We start from the raw sequence: 20,466 nt of genomic DNA, 5'->3' as shown, positions 1-20,466 counted from the left end.
GGAGGAGGTGACCTCGTCACTTCAGCTCGACTGACCGAACAGGAATTCTACTGAAATCTCTGCAGATTCCTTTAAAGAAGCGCCTCACTTATTAAAATAGGCAGAGCCTGAAATGTTAAATATTTAATTATTATTCTAATTATTATGTTTATGTCTGTTGTTCTTAAGCTAAGTGTTGAGACCCAAATTGGGTCTCAGGCAGGTTCAGTTGATGCCTGTTAGAAAATATAAGAATGTTAAAGTCTAATCTCTGTAAATGATTTGTGTGTTTCCCTCCAGCTTGTTTGTGTATAAAGATGTTAAATAATCATAAAGTAACGAGGCCGAACGAGAGCGACGCTCCTCGTTAATGTAAATAAAGTGTGAACTGTCAGAGAGAAGAATATAAACATGAGACCTGCTTTATGCTCAGAATATAACTCAGCTGTCACTTTATCTCTATATGTTTATGACACATGTATCAGTTTATGAAGGATGTTGACTCTATAAAGGACTTTGTATCTGAATATACTCCCAATAAAGTATCACTGACCTTTGACCTCCAGCACTCCATGAGTTTACTGTGGCAGACGAGGCGGACCCTGCCACCTGTCGAGCTTCAAAGAGTGTCCAGGGACCTCATTCTCCTCTGAGAGCAGCTTGTTTACTCACTTATGGAATAAAGTTTGTATTATTTCTGATCAATATTGTAAACATTAGAACTCAGTTTATGTTTCCTCTATAAAACCACAAACTGCTCCTTTAACTGACAATAACGAGCATGTTAACGGTATGAAAGCTTCGTGCTGATGATCTGCTGTGTTCATGTGCAGCTCCACACTGACTGACTGCTGCCAACAACGCTACACCACATATCGTATGTATCATATTACAACATAATATTAGTATATTAATGATAACTTTAGTTTAGCCAACATGGAGGCTCATTATGTTTCAGGACATTTCACATGAAAAAGTGTTTAGTGGATTATTTCATAGATAAAACTTCATATTAACTAACTATCAAGTTATTTTCTAACTTTATTTGTTAGGGTTAGGGTTATGATTATATTTTATATTTCATATTTATAAACAAATTACATTAACAAGATTTATGAATAAATTATCACCTGGTGCACACAAAATAAAATCAATGTGTTTTGTAATAAACATGTTTGAGTTAATTTCCACCTGCAAGTTTCCATTCAAATACAGTAAAAGTGTTCAGAATGTAAAAATGATAATGGTGAGAAAAACAAACCTGAATAACTTTATTGATTATGTAAATTCATGCAAACAAACTCACAGTTAGCAAAATGAAAATAACATTTATGGATCTCTGATTGGGTCACACTCAGGTAATGTCTCTGTGATCTGTTCTTCAATGTTATTTTAAAATAATACTTTGCTCTTTTTTCCCTTTATTTTGAAATGACACTTTATCAATGAAGAGCTGCTCTGTGACTGGCTGCACACACATTCAGTTTATACAAACTGCCAATCAGAATGAAAATGATATTTCATAAAAATCTGCATGTTGAGTTTTTATATCTGTTTGGATCATTATTTGATGGTTATGTTTAGTCTGTATTTACCACTAATATACTTTACTAATATAATATACACTAATATTTAAAGTTGTAGTCTGTAACTACTTTTTTGTTATATTTGCTAAAATTGTCATTATGATCTGACAGAAGAATCAGATACAGGTCAGCTGTCTGTGGCTCCACACAGTGGCTGTAATTTGCAGCAGGCACTGGGCAGCCCCCTCCCCCGCACAGCTGCAGTGTCTGCTCTCACCTGGTCAGATAGTTTATACTCAAACTGTAAACAATGGAGGAGAACAGACAACAACAACAGAGCAGAAACATGCCCCACCATCGCCCGCAACACAGAGAAGAAATAAGAAGACTGAAGAAGAAAAGCAGTTAGAAACAAAGAACTGGACCGAGCCAGAGAGAAAACAAGGACAAATATCAGAGCATCATTTCAGAGGTGGAGGAGCTGCGGGTCTGTCAGGACTTTTCTGCTGGACAGGTAAGAACCTGCTGGATATATGTTTCACTCTGTGTTTTAACCACAAGGCCAAGATGGCTGCGGTTACATTAATACTGGCAATAGCTCATATGGCTGTACGATGTTGCAGTTGAGCTACGTAGCTTGTTGCTAAATCTAGCTAGTTAGCTTGTATGCTAACTCTGGTGTTTAGCTTTATCTTTATGGCTACTAGTTAGCAAAAGTGTCTTTAAGTGACCAGCAGTTATAATAACGTTAGTTTGTGTTCAGTAGCTCTGAAGTGGTTGAACTGGTTCAGAGAAATAACGTTCCTCATGCTTCAGAAAGGCAGCAGGTGATGATGATCACCTGAATGATCACCTGGTAACTCGTCTACAGTGATGTGAGGAATATTTATTGATACTCTGGATCTTTACAGTGAAGTCACTCTCACTGGAATTTGATTGTATTGTTGTTATTTGGAATGCGCCATCTTGTCTATCTGGCGTCCTCTGTTACCATGGTTACAAGCCTGCTCCTCTGTGGGAGGGGCTTAGAAGTCAGAGAGAAGAAGGGCTGACCTGGGAGCTGTTTCAGTCACATGTTCTGACTAAGTCCACTTTATTCTCAAAGCTCCAGACTGCAGCTTTAAAGGAACTGTTCACCCAAACAGTCACTGGGTCACATTTACATTACTAACACACAAACGCTGTTAGCTCAGCAGCTACATGAAGACTTCGTGTTAATAAAGGTGTAGATCTGGTCTGAGATCAGTTAGTGATGTTTCTCTGCTGCAGACTGTGATCACAGCAGACGAGCTGATGGAGACATCTGATGTTTAAATCAAGTCTCAGCTGCTTCAGTTGTTCAGCAGAAAGCTGCAGCTCTGTTTCACTGTTTCTATATCATCAGGAGGAGGAGAGGAGGACTGAGGTTGCTGTTTGGGTGAACTGCTGCTTTAGGTGTGCTGACTCCATGATTGATCCTCTAGCGCCGCCCGCAGGACTTCCTCTGCGGCTGCTGGTGAAGTGTTCGATGATCTTGTCCTGAAACATTTTCATATTTTTACTGCAGAACAGAAAGAATCCAACAAACAGACCTGAGCGATTTCTTTCTGATTTGATGAGCGACTGATGAACAAACTTTGGAGTCGACACTGTTGTGTAAGATCTGAACACACAGGCTGAGTAAACTCACCTTTGGGACACACACTCAGCTCTACACACACACAAACACACACACACACACACACACACACACACACACACACTAAGGATTTCCCGCTTGTCTGGTGACTCTCAGTTATTAGCCAACAGTCGGGTTGATCAATAACTAATCAGATGTGACTCTGTGTCACAGTCAGTTTCTCAGTCAGTTGTGTGTTTTGTCCTCAGCGACAAGATGAAGCTGTGTGTCCTCCTGATGTGTGTGTGTTGTCTCTGTTGGAGGACGGAGGCTGATTCCAGAACGTAAGTCGACATTTTGTCGTGTTTCTCGTTATTTTCTGGTGTGTTCTGTGGTTTATTTTCTGGCGGTTCAGTGAAGGTGAAGTGTGCGTACAGGTGTTCATGACAGCACAACTCTGTGAAGCTGCATCATCTCATTAACTGCCTCCAGTGATGTCCCTCAGTTGCATTGTGGGTAATGTAGGCTTTAGTCGTCTTCTCTAACACTCACTTTTTTCATTCCATGCTCTTCTTCTGCCTCAAATCCTGCCACCTACATTACCCACAATGCAACTTAGCCACTGGATGAAGGATCCATGTTTGCTCCCGATCATGTCAGGAGGCTCTTCCCTGCTGCTCCACCACTTCCTGTGTAACAGGAAGTAAAGCCTCCCTGTCTTGTCCTCTCTCAGGTATCTGATCACAGCTCCTCTCTCGCTGCGTCTGGACGCCGTGGAGACGGTGCTGCTGCAGTTGTTCGATTTTACAGACGAAGTGACGGTCTACGTCTACTTGAAGACCTCCATGGCGGCCAATCATGTGGTTCTGGCCCAGGAAGTTGTGACCCTCAATGCCAACAACCACCACCAGGCTGCTGCCAGAGTCCGGGTCAGACATGATGCACAGAGCGGGTCAGCTGGGATTCAACAGAGCTGACCTCTGGCTGAGATTCTGATCATTACTTCTTCTCTTGTTTCCCTCTACAGCTGTTCCCAGGTCAGCTGGATAAGAGCGTGAGTCACGTGATCCTCCACGTCCAATCACCGGTGATCAACGGACACCTGTCTATCCCTGTCAGCCGCACCAACGGCTTCCTGTTCATCCAGACTGACAAACCGCTGTACACGCCCCATCAGAGCGGTGAGAGCCTCCCCTGAGCACAACACATCCTCAGTGTCCCACAATCCTCTGCACTGCAGATAGTTGAAGTTAACAAGAGGACAATATTCACTTCAGAGCGAAGCACGAAGAGACTCAAGTGAAGTGCAAGTACCTCAATTTGTACTTAAAATACTGGTGTGTGTGTGTGTGTGTGTGTGTGTGTGTGTGTGTGTGTGTGTGTGTGTGTGTGTCCAGTCAAAGTGAGGGCGTTCTCTCTGAGCCAGGAGCTGAGGCCGGCCCAGCGCAGCGTCTTCCTGACCTTTAGAGTGAGTGTAACGACAAATACTGACCAGCAGGGTGCAGCGTGTTGACTGAAGTGATCACAGATCAATGACCTCTCCTCAACAGGACCCACAGGATGTGATAGTGGACATCGTGGAGATGATCGACGCCAACAATGGAATCCCGTCAATGCAAAATCCCTTCAAGATCCCCATCAAACCCAAGTAAGAGCTTTACAAACCAAACAGACCTTTTCATCTGCACACATTCTGATTCCAGGCTGACGTTGTTGCTGTGATTCCAGGTTGGGGATTTGGTCCATTGAAGCCTCCTACTCTGATAATTTCACCACTTCAGCGAGAACAGAGTTTGAAGTTAAGGAATACGGTAAGAGCAGATGGAAACTTCATGTTGGTCATCAGATGTGATGTCGGATGTTGATTATTGAATGTTTTGTTTCAGTTCTTCCTAGTTTTTCCATCCAGATGGAACCAGAATCAAATTTCATCAGTTACGGACAATTCAACAGTTTCAACTTCAAGGTGTCCGCCAGGTGAAGACACGAGCTGACGCCACCTCAGAACATAGCGCAGACGCTGTGATTGTTAACCTACAGCGTGTGTTTCTCTCAGGTATCTTCATGGAGCTCCGGTAGCTGACGGTGAAGTGTTTCTGCGTTATGGCTACATTCGTGGGAAGAATCCTCCGGTTCTCATCCCCAGTTCTGTTTCCAGAGAGCGAGTAAGAACAAGAGGCCGTGTTATTGTAGAGCAGATCTTTCATAAAGACAGTGCTAATGTTGCGGTGGACTGCTCCTTTAAAGTCTGATAAACCACATGTGATTTACAGCTGAGCTCAGACAGAAATGTCACCAGTGTCTGTGTCCTTCAGTTGTCCTCGACAGGTGAGGTGGACGTCACGGTCAACATGGAGAAGGTTCTGTCCAAACATGACGGACCAAAAGACCTCAACAGTCTGGTGGGGATGCACCTGTACGTGGCTGTCCTGCTGCAGGAGGAAACAGGTACACACACGACCACTACGCATCCTCAACCTCATGTTTACATCACTAACACACATTCACACGCCCAGGTGTGCTCACCCCTCCTCACCCCTCCTCTCTCAGGTGGTCTCAACCAGGAGGCGGAGTTTGCTGCTGTGAAGTTCGTTAAATCACCTTACAGCCTGAGTCTGGTGTCCACACCCCCATTCATCAAACCGGGACTGCCTTATAACATCCAGGTGTGTGTTGCACTGCACCAGGTGTGAACGCACCACAAGTAGAGACGGGAGGAGACGCAGAAACGACTCTCAGGTCTTTAGATAGTGAGATCTGTGTGAACCTCCAGAACAGCCACTGATTAATGATCGTCTCTGCAGGTGTTGGTGAAGGATCACCTGGACAAACCGGTGAACCGGGTTCCAATTCGTCTGTCGGAGCGACAGCTGTTTAAAGTAGGAGGAGAGACCGAGCAAATCCCCTGTCCTGACAGCGCCATCAGCCAATCAGACGGCCTCGCTGTCTTCATCTGTAACATACCAAGTGATGGAGTCCGGGCGGTGCTGAAGGTGAGGAGGAGGAGGAGGAGGAGGAGGAGGAGCTTTAACATGTTTCTGTTCACGCACATTTAGCTGACTACATGTTATTGACTTCATGTGTTGTTTACTTGTGCTCATGCTGTTGTGTGTGTGTGTGTGTGTGTGTTTGTCCAGCTGTTGTTGACTTGTTGTTTAATCTCGACGTGTTTCCTTGTTGTCTCCTCTCCCTGGCGCAGTTTGACACGGCGGACCCCGCCCTCCCAGCTGCCAGTCAGGCGGCTCTCAGCCTGGAGGCGGTGGCGTATCACTCTCCTAACCAGCGGTACCTTTACATCGACCCGCCGCTGCCCGGCCGAGGTCTGGAGGTGGGACGCTTCGCCAGCATCAAGGTGTACTCGGCCACGCCCTCCTACGTGCCTGTCAAAGCCCTCAGCTTCCTGGTGAGACAACACAGCTGATGATGCACGTCCTGTGTGTTTGGCCTGTTTCCATAGTTACTGATGACATCACTCCTCTCAGGTGCTCTCTAAAGGGAAGGTGGTGGAGTTTGGCAGTCGAAAGTTCTTCTCCAGCACCGACCACAGACAGACTCTGAGCTTCCTGGTGACGCCCTCCATGGTCCCGTCCATCAGACTGCTGGTCTACTACATCCTGTACGGAGAGGGCACGTCTGAGCTGGTGGCGGACTCCGTCTGGCTGGACGTCAGAGACAAGTGTGTCAACGGACTGCAGGTACAACGAGACTCGACTGTTTGATTCTGCAGACGTCAGCACACAAACTGCATGGTCGGTCCAGAGACAGCAGTTACCATCTTCAGATTTAAACTTAAACCTGAACCACAGACCAACTTTCAGCTCCACTGACAGGACTCTGACCTCTGACCTCTGATCAGGCTTCAGATAATCACAGCCAAGTTAAGAAAGACTTTATCCTGTCAATCATACAAGTCGTGTGTGTGTGTGTGTGTGTGTGTATCAGACTGAGGTGTCGTACCGTGTGCGGGACTACAAACCAAAGGAAAGGCTCCAGCTGGACATTCGGGCCAATCAGGAGGGTCTGGTGGCTCTGTCTGCTGTGGACTCCGCCCTCTTCACACTACGACCCAACTACAGGGACCCTGTTTCCATGGTAACACAGATCACATCCCATTGGTTAATCTCAGTATCAGGTCTAAGACACAGACAGCATCAGTGACAGGATGTTTGGTGGCCTGCAGGTTCTGCGTCACATTGAGCAGAGCGACCTGGGCTGTGGCGGGGGCGGCGGCAGAGACAGCGCAGATGTGTTCCGATTGGCCGGCCTCACCTTCATCACCAACGCTAACGCCAACCCATCGAGCAGCAGTACGTCAATCAATCAATCAATCAATCAATCAATCAATCAGTGACCATCGACTGGGTATTAGAATCAACTGTGGTGGGATTAATGTGTGTGTGTGTGTGTGTGTGTGTGTGTGTGTGTGTGTGTGTGTGTGTGTGTGTGTGTGTGTGCAGCTGAAACGTGCACAGCAGCTGTGCGTCCAAAGCGAGCTCTGACTGAAGAGGAGAAGAAGAAGAAAGGTGAGAACGGTTGTTTACTCGTTTATTTGCGGTTCAAGTCCTGAAAGCTTGTTCATGTGTTGTTCATTACATGTTGTTTACGTGTTGTTTACATGTTGTTTGCATGTTGGTGGAGCTGTGATGTCACAGTGTGAAGTGTGTGTGACGCTGTGTTCTCTCCCTCAGCTCACACTTACGGCCGTGCGAAGACGTGCTGTGAAAACGGGATGAAGTTCATTCCAAAGATTATGACCTGCCAAAAGTTCGCTGATCAGCACTACAGCAAGGTTCCTCTGCCCTGCCGTCAGGCCTTCAGAGAATGCTGCGAGTTCATGCAGCAGCACCTGGACCAGGACCAGGACCTGGTTCTGGGACGCAACGGTGAACAAAACACACACACACACACACACACACGGCCAGTTCTTCCTGTTAACTTTTGGGGGCTTTAGAATGCAGAGATGCTAGCTGCTGCTGTTTTATGCTAACATTAGCATGGCGGCTCAGCTGTACTGAGTTAATTCACAATTTATTCAGTTCAGGCTGGATTTAAGTTCCCTGGAGATTAAACTCACTAGTCCGTCTTTACAGGCCACTGTAGTTCCACACTGTTCTAACTCTGACTTTACAACTTGTACATTGATCAATTTATAGAAAACCTGGATAGTAATTGTGTAGTAAGACTCTTAGTGGTGGAGACATTTCAGTCATGTGACCGTGATGTTGTCTGTTTGAAGCATTAGCTTAGCATTAGCAACATTAACTTCTTACTGCTACACATTTAGCTTCACACATCCCAGAGTGGTTCATCTCTCGAGGTTATCTGGATCAACAGAACCTGGGTTGATATCTGGAAACATGCTAACACCAACAAATGAGCCTGTTTTGAAACTGAAGCTGGTCCTTATAGTGTGTGTGTGTGTGTGTGTGTGTGTGTGTGTGTGTGTGTGTGTGTGTGTGTGTGTGTGCGGGTGTGTGTCTCTGTGTGTGCAGCACTGGGGGCTGACTTCGACCAGGCTCCCTCTCTGGTGCGGAGCTACTTTCCAGAGAGCTGGATGTGGGAGGTGCAGCCCATCAGGTGACACAAATCAAACACACCCAGCAAATTAAAGCCGTGCTAGAAAGTAACTAAGTAGATTTACTAAATTTTTTGTACTTGTACTTGTAGAGTTCAGAGAGAAGTGTTGTACTTTTATATTATTCAGGTGGTAAAAAAATACATAATTCAGATAACTGGTGTAAATTCATAGATTAGGCTGAAGTAGTGAGATGGGCTCAATGTAACTATACTTTTGGTACTTTGAGTATATGTATTTCAGTGATGATGCTTCTGACCAAACAGTTGTACTGAAGTAAAAGTAAAGATGTGGTGTTAAAATACTGCTTTGGTCAAAGTGAAAGTCCCTCATATGAAGAGTAGTCAAGTAAAAGTAACTGAGCTGTTCAGTCCTGAGGCTGCATTCTAACTCAGTGTCTGTGTTCAGTCCGGGTCAGCGGTCTACAGTCAGAACTCTACCCGACTCTCTGACCACCTGGCAGATCAGAGCCGTCGGCATGTTCAACGATGGTGAGATTCTGCAGTGTCGTCACTTTTCTTATTCTGCTGCATTTCATCATCGTCCTTCATCCGTCACCTGAGACCAGATTCACACTTTCATTAACATGAAGGCTTCACTGGAGCTGTTGAGCTAACAGTGTTAGCATCAGGTGGTTCTGCTGAGCTAACAGTGTTAGCATCAGGTGGTTCTGCTGAGCTAACAGTGTTAGCATCAGGTGGTTCTGCTGAGCTAACAGTGTTAGCATCAAGTGGTTCTGATGAGCTAACAGTGCAGGTGGAGGGTGTGGATGAGGTCAGTGAGTGCGTGAGCAGGGTCAGTGGACCTCAGGTGTGTCTCGCCTGCAGGTATCTGTGTTGCGGAGCCTCTTCAGGTGTCGGTCAATCTGCCACTCAGCGTGGACGTACCACTGCCCTATCAGGTGGTCCGAGGAGAACAGCTGGAGCTCAAAGGCTCTGTGTACAACCAGCAGCCTGACCCCATCACGGTACCACAGTCAACTACATTTCCCATGATTCTCTGCCTGTTTGAGCTACATGTTAAAGACACAATATGTAATAATTAACCATCTGTCAAATTCATACCCTAAACCAACGGGGGGCAGCAGGTCACCAGTGTAACTGCTGCCAAATATAGCTGTTGTTAGCTTGTTAGATCAGTTAGCTGTGCAGCTAGCAGCCCAGACATCAAAACTGTTATTTCTTCACCTTCTGTTGATGATTGTGTTTATTTTTTGAATGTTTTCTCACGTGTAACTCTTTAACATCTGATCTCGTCTGGTCAGTACTGCGTGACGCTGACGGTCGGCCCAGCGTTGTGTCTGCTGCAGTCCCAGCCAGCCGCCGGGGGGGCGGGGCTTAAATCCACCACCTGCAGCTGGAGGCGCCTGTCAGCCAAGGAGGTGGGGAAGGTGAGCTTCACTGTGCTGGGCCTGGAGCCTGGAGAACACACCCTGACCTTCACCCTGAAGACACGCAGTGGACCCAAAGACATTCTGGAGAAGAAGCTGCGGGTGGTGGTGCGTATCAAGATGGACAACGTGTTGTTTCAGATCGAGCGAGAAAGAAACTTCTCTGGACAATGAGTCATTAAATTACTTTTGAAAGAAGAGTATTAGTTTTTAAATCATGCCATCTAAATATCAAAATATTGGCCAGGACATTAGCCAATTTAAACGACTTGTTTTTATGCTGTTCTATGAAACATCATCAGTTCATTAATCCTGTCAGTGTTTGATTTTCATGTGCTGATGAAAACAAACCTCACTCACAGGAATCACTTCACTCAGAAAACTAAACCCACTAAGATCAGAGTTTATTATGTGGGGATCAGACCTGTTCTGTTTCCTCTCCTGCTGTTCGCTTTAATGTCGGTTGTGTTTGCAGCCTGAAGGAGTGAAGAAGGAGCTAATGTCTGGAGGGACGCTCGACCCACAGGGACGCTACGGTACGTCTCCTGACAGCTGCTCACAGTCTGTGTCAGTCTGTGTCTCTGTGTCAGTCTGTGTCTCTGTCAGTCTGTGTCTCTGTGTCAGTCTGTGTCTCTGTGTCTCTGTGTCAGTCTGTGTCTCTGTGTCACTGTGTCAGTCTGTGTCTCTGTGTCTCTGTGTCAGTCTGTGTCTCTGTGTCAGTCTGTGTCTCTGTGTCAGTCTGTGTCTCTGTCAGTCTGTGTCTCTGTGTCAGTCTGTGTCTCTGTGTCAGTCTATGTCTCTGTGTCTCTGTGTCAATCTGTGTCTCTGTGTCAGTCTGTGTCTCTGTGTCAGTCTGTGTCTCTGTGTCACTGTGTCAGTCTGTGTCTCTGTCAGTCTGTGTCTCTGTGTCTCTGTGTCAGTCTGTGTCTCTGTCAGTCTGTGTCTCTGTGTCAGTCTGTGTCTCTGTCAGTCTGTGTCTCTGTGTCTCTGTGTCAATCTGTGTCTCTGTGTCAGTCTGTGTCTCTGTGTCTCTGTGTCAATCTGTGTCAATCTGTGTCTCTGTGTCAGTCTGTGTCTCTGTGTCACTGTGTCAGTCTGTGTCTCTGTGTCTCTGTGTCAATCTGTGTCAATCTGTGTCTCTGTGTCTCTGTGTCAGTCTGTGTCTCTGTGTCACTGTGTCACTGTGTCAGTCTGTGTCTCTGTGTCTCTGTGTCAATCTGTGTCAATCTGTGTCTCTGTGTCAGTCTGTGTCAGTCTGTGTCTCTGTCAGTCTGTATCTCTGTGTCAGTCTGTGTCTCTGTGTCAGTCTGTGTCTCTGTCAGTCTGTGTCTCTGTGTCAGTCTGTGTCTCTGTGTCTCTGTGTCAGTCTGTGTCTCTGTCAGTCTGCGTCTCTGTGTCAGTCTGTGTCTCTGTCAGTCTGTGTCTCTGTGTCAGTCTGTGTCTCTGTGTCTCTGTCAGTCTGTGTCTCTCTGTGTCTCTGTGTCTCTGTCAGTCTGTGTCTCTGTGTCTCTCTGTCTCTGTGTCAGTCTGTGTTTCTTTGTCTCTGTGTCAATCTGTGTCTCTATGTCAGTCTGTGTTTCTGTGTCTCTGTGTCAGTCTGTGTCTCTGTCAGTCTGTGTCTCTGTGTCAGTCTGTGTCTCTGTCAGTCTATGTCTCTGTGTCTCTGTGTCAATCTGTGTCTCTGTGTCAGTCTGTGTCTCTGTGTCAGTCTGTGTCTCTCTGTCTCTGTGTCAGTCTGTGTCTCTGTGTCAATCTGTGTCTCTGTGTCAGTCTGTGTCTCTGTGCTGGTGCAGGTTCAGAGAAGAGGACTGTGAAGCTGAAGAACAACCTGCCGACCAACATTGTTCCCAACACGGCTGTGGAGAGGATGCTGACGGTCCACGGTGAGACGCACTGAGCCGTGTGGCCGAACTCTGCACTGACATACTGCTATAAGTAATCACTACTGAGTTTGATCTTTAACAACATGTCTGGTACGTTAAATCGTATAAATCCTCCAACACAACATGTCCACCCATCACAGGAGCTTTATGTGATGAGATTAAATATAATCTGTTACAGTTCTGATATATTCTTGATGCTATCAGATACTAAATTGCTTGGTTCTGATGAGGTCCAGTCTGAACAGCTGACACAGGCTGTGATGTGTTTTTGAACAGGTGAGGTTCTCGGAGACGTCCTGTCGGTGGCGCTCAGCCCAGAGGGCATCAGGCAGCTCCTCAACCTGCCGGCCGGGTCAGCGGAGGCCGCGCTTGATGAGCTCCTCCCCCTGATCCAGGTGTACCAGTACTTGGAGACGGCGAGGCACTGGGACATCCTGGGAGGAAACATCCAGGAGAACTCAAGAGATCTGAGACAGAAGATCAGAGAGGGTGAGGACACACTGAGGACACACTGAGGACTATGTTTATTTATTTATTTGTGTGTGTGTGTGTGTGTGTGCAGGTCTGGTTGCCATTAGTTCTTTCCGACGAGGAGACTCCAGCTACAGCATGTGGATGAACAGTAAATCCAGCACCTGGTAGGAACACACACACACACACACACACACACACACACACACACAGGGGCCTCTACTCTGCTGTATTGTTGCCATCTAGTGGTCAAATTAAGAGCGACACCTTGACAGATGCTCAGTCCATCAGTTCACAGCCACATTAACCTGCGTCCTGATGTGATGTCACTTCCTGCTCTGTATGAAACAAACCCGTCCATCACTGAAACAAACAGACTCCATGTTTCTACTCAAAGACAGAAAGAAGTTCCTGTAGAACATTTGCTGAATTAACAAGAAGGTCCAAATAATGCAGAATGAGTCAGAGACAGAGTTTCACAGAGTTTATAAAGTGTCTCCAACTCAACAACTCACTAAACTGACACATTTGTTAAGGGAGTCTGGGGACTTTCTCCACGGGGACAAAGAAGTCGCCTATATTGTTCCTGTTTAGTGTCTTTGTAACATATGACATGTTCAGATCAATAACATGTTTCTTCTTTCATAAATGGAGTGTAAATGGTGAAATCAGTGTAAACAGTGTGTTCAAACAGCTGATCAATGTTGGCAGGTAAGACTTTAGCACTTTAGCCACAGAAGCAGACAGGCTGGTACAGACATGCTGCCACAAACTGACACTTTTTACAAGGAGACAAACAACTTCAGCTTCTCATTTAATGCTGAATTTACAACAAGGACACAATGAGTCAGAATCTGTCAGAGACACAGTTTCACTACCTTATAAAGTTTGTTTTAACTCAACAACTCTTAAAATCACCACATTTGTTAATGGAGTCTGGTGAGACCTCTGTGTCCCTGTGTCTCTCCTCAGGCTGACAGCTCAGGTGGTGAAGACTCTGTCAGCAGCAGATCAGCTGGTCTCTGTGGACCATCAGTCGGACCATCGTCAGTCTCTGTCAGAATCTGTGGCCTGGTTGATCCACAGCACTCAGCGGCCGGACGGGTCCTTCACCGATGCATCCTCCTTCAGAGCCAACAAAGTCATGGTGAGCAGCGACTCTCCTTCTTCTGTTTCCTCTGTTACTGAGTAGCACTTCCTGTCAGTGTCTCACTATGTTACATACATATGCAAAATGTGATCTTCAGACATGAGTGTTTCTGATTGGCTGCAGGCTGCAGGGGCGAATCCAGTCGACCAATCAGTGTATCTGACGTCTTTCGTGCTGATCGCATTACACAAAGCGACGAGCATCAAAGATCCAATCCTGCAGCTCCAAGTGAGAACACGCCTCTTGCTCTTCCTCCTGTCACCTCCTCATCCTCCTCGGCCTCTCCTCACCTTGTTTCCTCTCCTCTCGTGCTCTTCGCTCTCAGTTTCAGGAAGACAGCAAGAATTCTGCAGCAAACTACATTTCCCAGCATGCCTCAGGTGTGAAGAGTTTGTATGTGCGTGCAGTGGCGACCTACGCTCTGACCCTTCATGACCCCAACAGCATGGCTGCCTCCACGTTGCTCCTCCACCTGGAGAGGAAAGCTCAGAGCAAAGGTGCGTTTGATTCTGTTGGACAGCGAGACGTCACACGTCCCCGTCCAGCTGATGTTAAATGACATCACATACGTGTGTGTGTGTGTGTGTGTGTGTGAGCAGGTAACCCTGTTGAGCTCAGGTACTGGAAGGAGGCCAATGTGACAGCTGATTGGCTGAAACCCGACCAATCCAGCGGTCAGACAGTGGAGATGACAGTATACGTCCTGCTGACTCTGCTCCTCAAGGTGATGCTACTTCCTGTTTGCTTCCTGTTTGTTTCCTGTTCTGTCTTGTGTTTGATTTTGTCTTCATCCTGTCATCCTCATCAGGAGCACGAGACTCTTTGTTCACCTCCAGTCTCACTCGGTCTCATCTGCTACATGAAAATGTTCACTGCAGATTCTTGGACATTCAACCACTTTGTAAAAATCTTCTGTCCGGCTGCAGGAACAGTTTTATTTGATGACAGCTTATCAGTGAAATGACTCTGGGTGAAATATGTCTCTGAACGTTGTTTTCCTTGAACATCGATTATCTCCCGTCATCCCAAACATGTTCAACAACCTCTGACTGACTGTCATGAAACATGTTGATGTCTCGTTGATGTGTTGAAGCGTTAACGTCTCATCAGTCAATCCCGTCTCCGTCCTGACATCTTCACTGTAACTCGTCACTCGAGCTGAGTGAACGAGTGTCAACCTGAGGGCTGGTCCACCAGTAGACGGCGCACCTGTAGACGGCGCCCTCTGTTAGAATCAACGCTGACTCACAGTCATCGCCTCCAGATCTGATTTTTTGGAGGTTGTTTTCATGTTTTTGAGGACTTCCAACACGCTGCTGCTCTGTCAGCTGTCACAGGTTTAATTAAAGTCTAGGAAGCATTTGTTTGGACAGTGATCAGCAGAGGGATCAGATTCACCAGTCACAGCAAACATAATGATCATTGATTACTGATTATTGATTACTGATGATTGGGTCTGTGTTAAAGGGGAGGATCCAGGATGCTAACCCCATCCTGTCCTGGCTGACCCAGGACCAGCACTATGGAGAGGGTTTCTACTCTATTCAGGTACACACACACACACACACACACACACACACACACTGTAACACACTACAGGTGTTCTATTGGATGACCTTTGACCTGTCTGTCTCTCAGGACACAGTCTTGACTCTGGAGGCACTGACAGAGTACAGCAGAGCTGTCCCTCGAGCCGTCCTCGATCAGGACATCAACATCCGCAACAGGAAGGGATCTGTGGGACGGGTCCAGTTGACCCAGAGCCGACCCGTGGCCTCGCCCATCCAGGTGAGAGTGAGACAGGAGGAGGATGGTGAGACGGGTCTGCTGTGTTTTATTTTTTCCTTCTGCCATTAGATATATCCCAGTTCAGGGGCTGCATCCTTCGAAGGTGTCGACAGCCGAGGTTAAATGGGCGTATTGAGTATGAGTATGAAATGAGTATGTCCTGGTTGCGTCACCAGATGTTCCCGACCTTACCCTTACATCACAGTTTATTCCACACAGGCCCGCGAAAGTAAGATTGGAAAGTAGAAAGTAAAAACGTTTGACCCAGAGCACTTTTTGATTTTCATTTTAATCCTGCTGATTCTGGTGGAAGAGGAGAAGCGGCTCCATCGGTTAAGAGAGGACCGTGGAGAGGTACACCTGTGATCTGAACCTACAGTAATGTCATCATTATTAGCAGTATTAGCTAGTTAACAGGTAGGTTGATGCCGCTATTGTCATTTTTTTTCGGGACTGAGCAGCGGCGTACAAAGAATCTTGGGATATGTGAGGCCGGGAAGGATCGTAGCGGTGCGTCCTCCAAATGTAATTGGTCTTCAAATGCGTCCTTCAAAGGACGCAGCCCCTGAAATGGGACACAGCTTCTGTCTTTTTTTGCCAGGTGACAAATAATGATGACATCACTGCGACCACTGGTTATGGGAGGGGCGTGTCCACTGTGAAGGTGGGTGTGGTTTAATCCAGCAGCATGTGTGAGTGTCAGGCGTTGGACTGTAACTGTTCTCGCTGTGTTTCCAGATGAAGACAGTTTACTATGAGACCACTGCGTCCAACCAGAACTGTAACTTTGACCTCACTATAGAGGTGGCGGGCCCCGACACCTCCAGCAGTGAGTATTAAGTTCAGTACTGTCCGTCTGTCCGTCCGTCCATCTGCCCGCCCGCCCGTCTGTCTGTCTGCCTGCCTGTCTGTCTGCCTGTCTGTCTGTCTGCCTGCCTGCCTGCCTGCCTGTCTGTCTGTCTGTCTGACTGCCTGCCTGCCTGCCTGACTGTCTGCCTGCCTGCCTGCCTGCCTGCCTGCCTGCCTGCCTGTCTGTCTGTCTGTCTGCCTGCCTGTCTTTCATCAGAGTACATTTCTTCTTCTCCTCCTCAGATCCCAGTATGAGCGCTCCACACATAGTCGCCTGTGCAAAGTAAAAAAGTTTTACCTCAAATCTTGTTTAACACAAAACTAAATATTCTGAATGAACCCAGGATTCACACATACATCTGTGTGTGTGTGTGTGTGTGTGTGTGTGTGTGTGTGTTACAGGTATAATCCTCCTCCTAACGAGGTGTCGACAGAGTCCGGTCTGACGGTGATGAAGATCCAGCTGCCCACAGGTGTTGATGCACACCTGGAGGACCTGAGACAGGTGACAGCTGCTCTGAGTTCAGTGTGAGGACAGACTGAACTACATGTTGTGTAACAGACTCTGTCTTCATCACAGTTCAGAGATGCGATGGTGCCGAGCGTCTCTCACTATGAGCTCCAAGGACACACTGTGGTCATTCAGATGGACTCTGTGAGTAACGGACACACCTGACAGCCGAACCACCGGACCAGAACTCCAGCATCCACATGCTCTCAGATCCAGTTTGTTTTCTTGAACTTAAACCTGTAGCTTCCTGTTAGAGATGTGAGAACAAACGCGCCTTGTTGGTGTGTTCAGGACACTCCGACATCTGAGCTGCCAAAAAACATTAGATGAAAATGATTGATGAGAGTAAATTAAGATGACAGAAACCAAGTAAACATGGACGTCATGAAGAAGGATCACTTGAATTTGTTTTTTCTTCATGAAATCGTCCAAAAAAAAATATTTTAGAAAATCAAATGATATGAAGGTGATAAATCATTGATGTGAAGTTTATGTCTGAATCATTGGTTGAATTTGTTCCTCTTTGACTTGTGTGAACTTCCTGTCTGGTTGCTAAGTTCAGTGTGTTAACTTCCTGTCTGGTTGCTAAGTTCAGTGTGTTAACTTCCTGTCTGGTTGCTAAGTTCAGTGTGTTAACTTCCTGTCTGGTTGCTAAGCTCAGTGTGTTAACTTCCTGTCTGGTTGCTAAGCTCAGTGTGTTAACTTCCTGTCTGGTTGCTAAGCTCAGTGTGTTAACTTCCTGTCTGGTTGCTAAGCTCAGTGTGTTAACTTCCTGTCTGGTTGCTAAGTTCAGTGTGTTAACTTCCTGTCTGGTTGCTAAGTTCAGTGTGTTAACTTCCTGTCTGGTTGCTAAGCTCAGTGTGTTAACTTCCTGTCTGGTTGCTAAGCTCAGTGTGTTAACTTCCTGTCTGGTTGCTAGGTTCCCTCAGACAGCTTCCTGTGCGTTGGTTTTCGGATCAGGACCACGTTCAAGGTGACTGGGGAAAGCGAGTCCCTGTTCAGCGTCTATGAGCCCCAGGACAAAGGTGAGAGTCATGGCCTGCTGTGCATCCTGGGATTTGTAGTCTTTATCAGGCATATTTGTAGTTTTACATCTTGAGATTCAAACAGAAAACATATCAAATATAAAAACTGATGAACTGATTTGATGTTATGAGTCAGAACTTTGACTATAACATCTGAGTTCAGAGTTACAAGGTCAGGACTGTAAAGTTTTTAAAGTCAAAAGTCTGAATGTGAAAGTGAAGATTATGATCAACATCATGACTTTCTGAGTCAGAACTCAGTGACCAAATCAAATGTATGACTGTCTAACATTTCATAAGAATCAAACACATGAGATCGTATCGGCTGCATCATAAGTTGGACCTGAGTGTTTTTGTTTCTGTCCACAGAGCGTCGCTCTACTTTCCAGACGGAGTGAGATGAGATGTGTGTGGAGTACAGAGAGGTGGTTAGCCTAGCTTAGCACAGACTGGAAGGAGGGGAAACTGTTAGCATAGCTTAGTGCAAAGACTGGAAGGAGGGGAAACTGTTAGCATAGCTTCATCTGAAGAGAAAAATATTCCACCTTCCAATCACTCAGAGTCTGTAAATCTCAAGTCCTTTAAGTTCTGGTGTCATCGATCCATTTTGTGTCCTGCAGGCAGTTTGTGCACCAAACAGTTCTCCTCCCAGGAGCAGAGCCTGCAGCGCCTCTGTGTGGGCCAGCAGTGTCAGTGTATGACAGGTCAGTGCTGCCTCCTGATTGGCTGAGCTCAGCTGTCACTCTCATGCAACATTTCTGTTGTTGTGTGCTTCATGTTGCTGATGTGTTGTTGTTGTGCAGCTGCGTGCGCCGCCTACCGAGGAAAGATCGACGTGACTCTAACAGCAGACAGACGGACGGATGAGACCTGCAAACCGCACATCAAATACGGTGAGAACGAAATTTATTGTTGAATTTATCTGGACCAGAACCGCTGCAGGGAAAAACCCACAGAAGTGATGATGCTGAGCCATCAGCATGAAGACACCTGCAGGCTCAGACAACCTGGTTCTGTGTTTGACGCAGCACATCAGGTCCATCAGACAGTGTTTAACGTGACATCATGTACTCCAAAACATCTGTTCCGACCCGATGAGTTCTGTTCGAGGACAGCAGCCATGTTACACCTGACAAACTGTTACACACTGTGATTTAAGTTTATGTCAGTGTCAGAAGCTGTAGGGGGTGCCAGATCACACAAAAGGACAACTTCTGCATAATGTTGCTTTAAATGCCTCATGTTCATTAGGCTCATTACTTTAGCCAGCATACACTTTTCCCTCTGTAATCAGCAGTTTATTATCAGTATTCATACGCAGCAGGTTTGTTAAAGGAGGTTAGTTTATTCTGACGTGTACATTAATCATATTTCGAAAACACTGAAATATTTTCTCCAGCACAGTGGCTCTAATGTTGTGTGTGATTTAAACAAATAAATACTGAAATACATCTTAAACAATTAGAATTATACAACTATTTTTAAATATTTGTTTTACATTTTATATGAGCAGCTGAAGCTTGTTTCTGACTCTGACGGCGCCCCCTGCTGGCAGCGAGACGCCAGCTGCAGTCACAGCCCGGATAAAAGTTCTGCATCTCAAACTGGTTTTGTCTCCTGGAATAAGTCACACATGTGTTTAACTAATGTATTCATATTGACTCAACATGATAGAACACACACACACACACACACACACACACACACACACCATAACATGTCATTCACTGCTCTGTTTGCAGCCTATAAGGTGACAGTGGTGTCTTCAGCAGCAGAGGGAGACTTTATGACCTACACAGCCACCGTAGTTGAAGTCCTGAAGAACTCAGATAAAGGTGAAGTACACAGATTTAAAGCAGCATCGTCCTGTCGGTGTGATGTTTTCGTTCGGTTCACAGAGTCTGATAATTTATGTTCAGATATGTAAATGAGGTTATCAAATTAAATATGAATTCATTAGGATGATTGTTGAGGAGTAAGATGAACACATAAATGTGTATTTGGACATTTTTATTTCTATGAAACTCAAAGTAGACGTGAAGGCAGACAATTAGTCTGAAACCACCTGTAGACATGTAGTCACCTGACCTCCTGTCACCTTGATGACATCATGTTACCTGTTCGTTCTGTTGCTTGTAGATTTTGAGGCGGTGAGTTCAGGTACAGAGGTGGACCTGGTGAAGAAGATCACCTGTAGTGCAGTGGATATCCAGAACAACAAACAGTACCTGGTGATGGGCTCCAGCGGGTCAGAGGTCAAACTCAACCAGGGCTTCAAGTGAGTGTCTCTCTACCTTTCTCTCACCTGTAGTCCTTCTTCCTCTTCTGTTTGATGTGACTGTGTTTTTCTTGCAGGTATCGTCTTCCTCTGGACTCGGAGGCGCTGGTGGAGCTGTGGCCGACTGATTGTAGTTCTCCTGAGTGTTCAGACTACGTTTCCCAGCTGGATGATTTTGCTCTGGAGCTGCAGTTAGCCAGCTGCCCCGCCTCCTGAGGGGAGCTGAGAGAGAGCTCAGGACATATTCTTCGCTCGCAGTGTAAATGTGCATGTTACTTCTTCTTCTTCAGATTGTTTCATCGTTTCATAATCTGACAATAAAGCTGAGAACAATCCTGATGATGAGCATGTTTCTGTTTCTTCAACATGGAAAAAATCCTTTGTCTCAGCAGCTACTCACAGCTGATCCTCGCCTGTCAACATATACTCAGTGATGGAGAGTAA

General features: G+C 46.2%; 2 protein-coding genes across 3 annotated transcripts in view; both read left to right on the top strand.

Moving 5' to 3' along the window:
* The window catches only part of prdm12b (PR domain containing 12b), a 6,635-nt gene extending 6,294 nt beyond the window's left edge, over positions 1–341 (top strand). The window contains exon 6 of the mRNA XM_037098432.1: positions 1–341. This exon is cut by the window's left edge and continues 1,455 nt beyond it. The gene's annotated coding sequence lies outside the window, so the exon portion shown is untranslated.
* Positions 342–3,306: 2,965 nt separating this feature from the next.
* c5 (complement component 5) lies at positions 3,307–20,362 on the top strand. Of its 2 annotated transcripts, XM_037097644.1 has the most exons (42): positions 3,307–3,446; positions 3,836–4,031; positions 4,130–4,283; positions 4,500–4,570; positions 4,653–4,750; positions 4,831–4,913; positions 4,989–5,079; positions 5,159–5,267; positions 5,418–5,550; positions 5,653–5,768; positions 5,907–6,095; positions 6,302–6,505; positions 6,585–6,797; positions 7,045–7,194; positions 7,283–7,409; positions 7,560–7,625; positions 7,791–7,985; positions 8,595–8,679; positions 9,086–9,168; positions 9,505–9,644; positions 9,942–10,175; positions 10,543–10,603; positions 11,861–11,950; positions 12,227–12,439; positions 12,513–12,588; positions 13,394–13,568; positions 13,695–13,799; positions 13,897–14,068; positions 14,171–14,295; positions 15,039–15,119; positions 15,210–15,359; positions 15,961–16,023; positions 16,098–16,188; positions 16,452–16,491; positions 16,611–16,713; positions 16,789–16,863; positions 17,639–17,744; positions 18,365–18,448; positions 18,548–18,637; positions 19,487–19,579; positions 19,884–20,022; positions 20,100–20,362. In XM_037097644.1, the coding sequence occupies exons 1-42, from the start codon at positions 3,379–3,381 to the stop codon at positions 20,236–20,238; spliced, it is 5,076 nt and encodes a 1,691-aa protein (XP_036953539.1). In that variant the 5' UTR covers positions 3,307–3,378; the 3' UTR covers positions 20,239–20,362. The 2 variants fall into 2 exon arrangements, 1 of the variants encoding a protein (XP_036953539.1); XR_005074963.1 differs by lacking the exons at positions 19,487–19,579; positions 19,884–20,022; positions 20,100–20,362 and adding an exon at positions 18,114–18,169 and having other exon boundaries at positions 18,548–18,606.
* Positions 20,363–20,466: the final 104 nt, after the last annotated feature.

Source organism: Acanthopagrus latus, chromosome 5, assembly GCF_904848185.1.
Source record: "Acanthopagrus latus isolate v.2019 chromosome 5, fAcaLat1.1, whole genome shotgun sequence".
In the NCBI taxonomy this organism is placed as follows: Eukaryota; Metazoa; Chordata; class Actinopteri; order Spariformes; family Sparidae; genus Acanthopagrus; species Acanthopagrus latus.
Note: the sequence above shows the minus strand (reverse complement) of the source record. Positions and strands in the feature narration are given on the sequence as shown.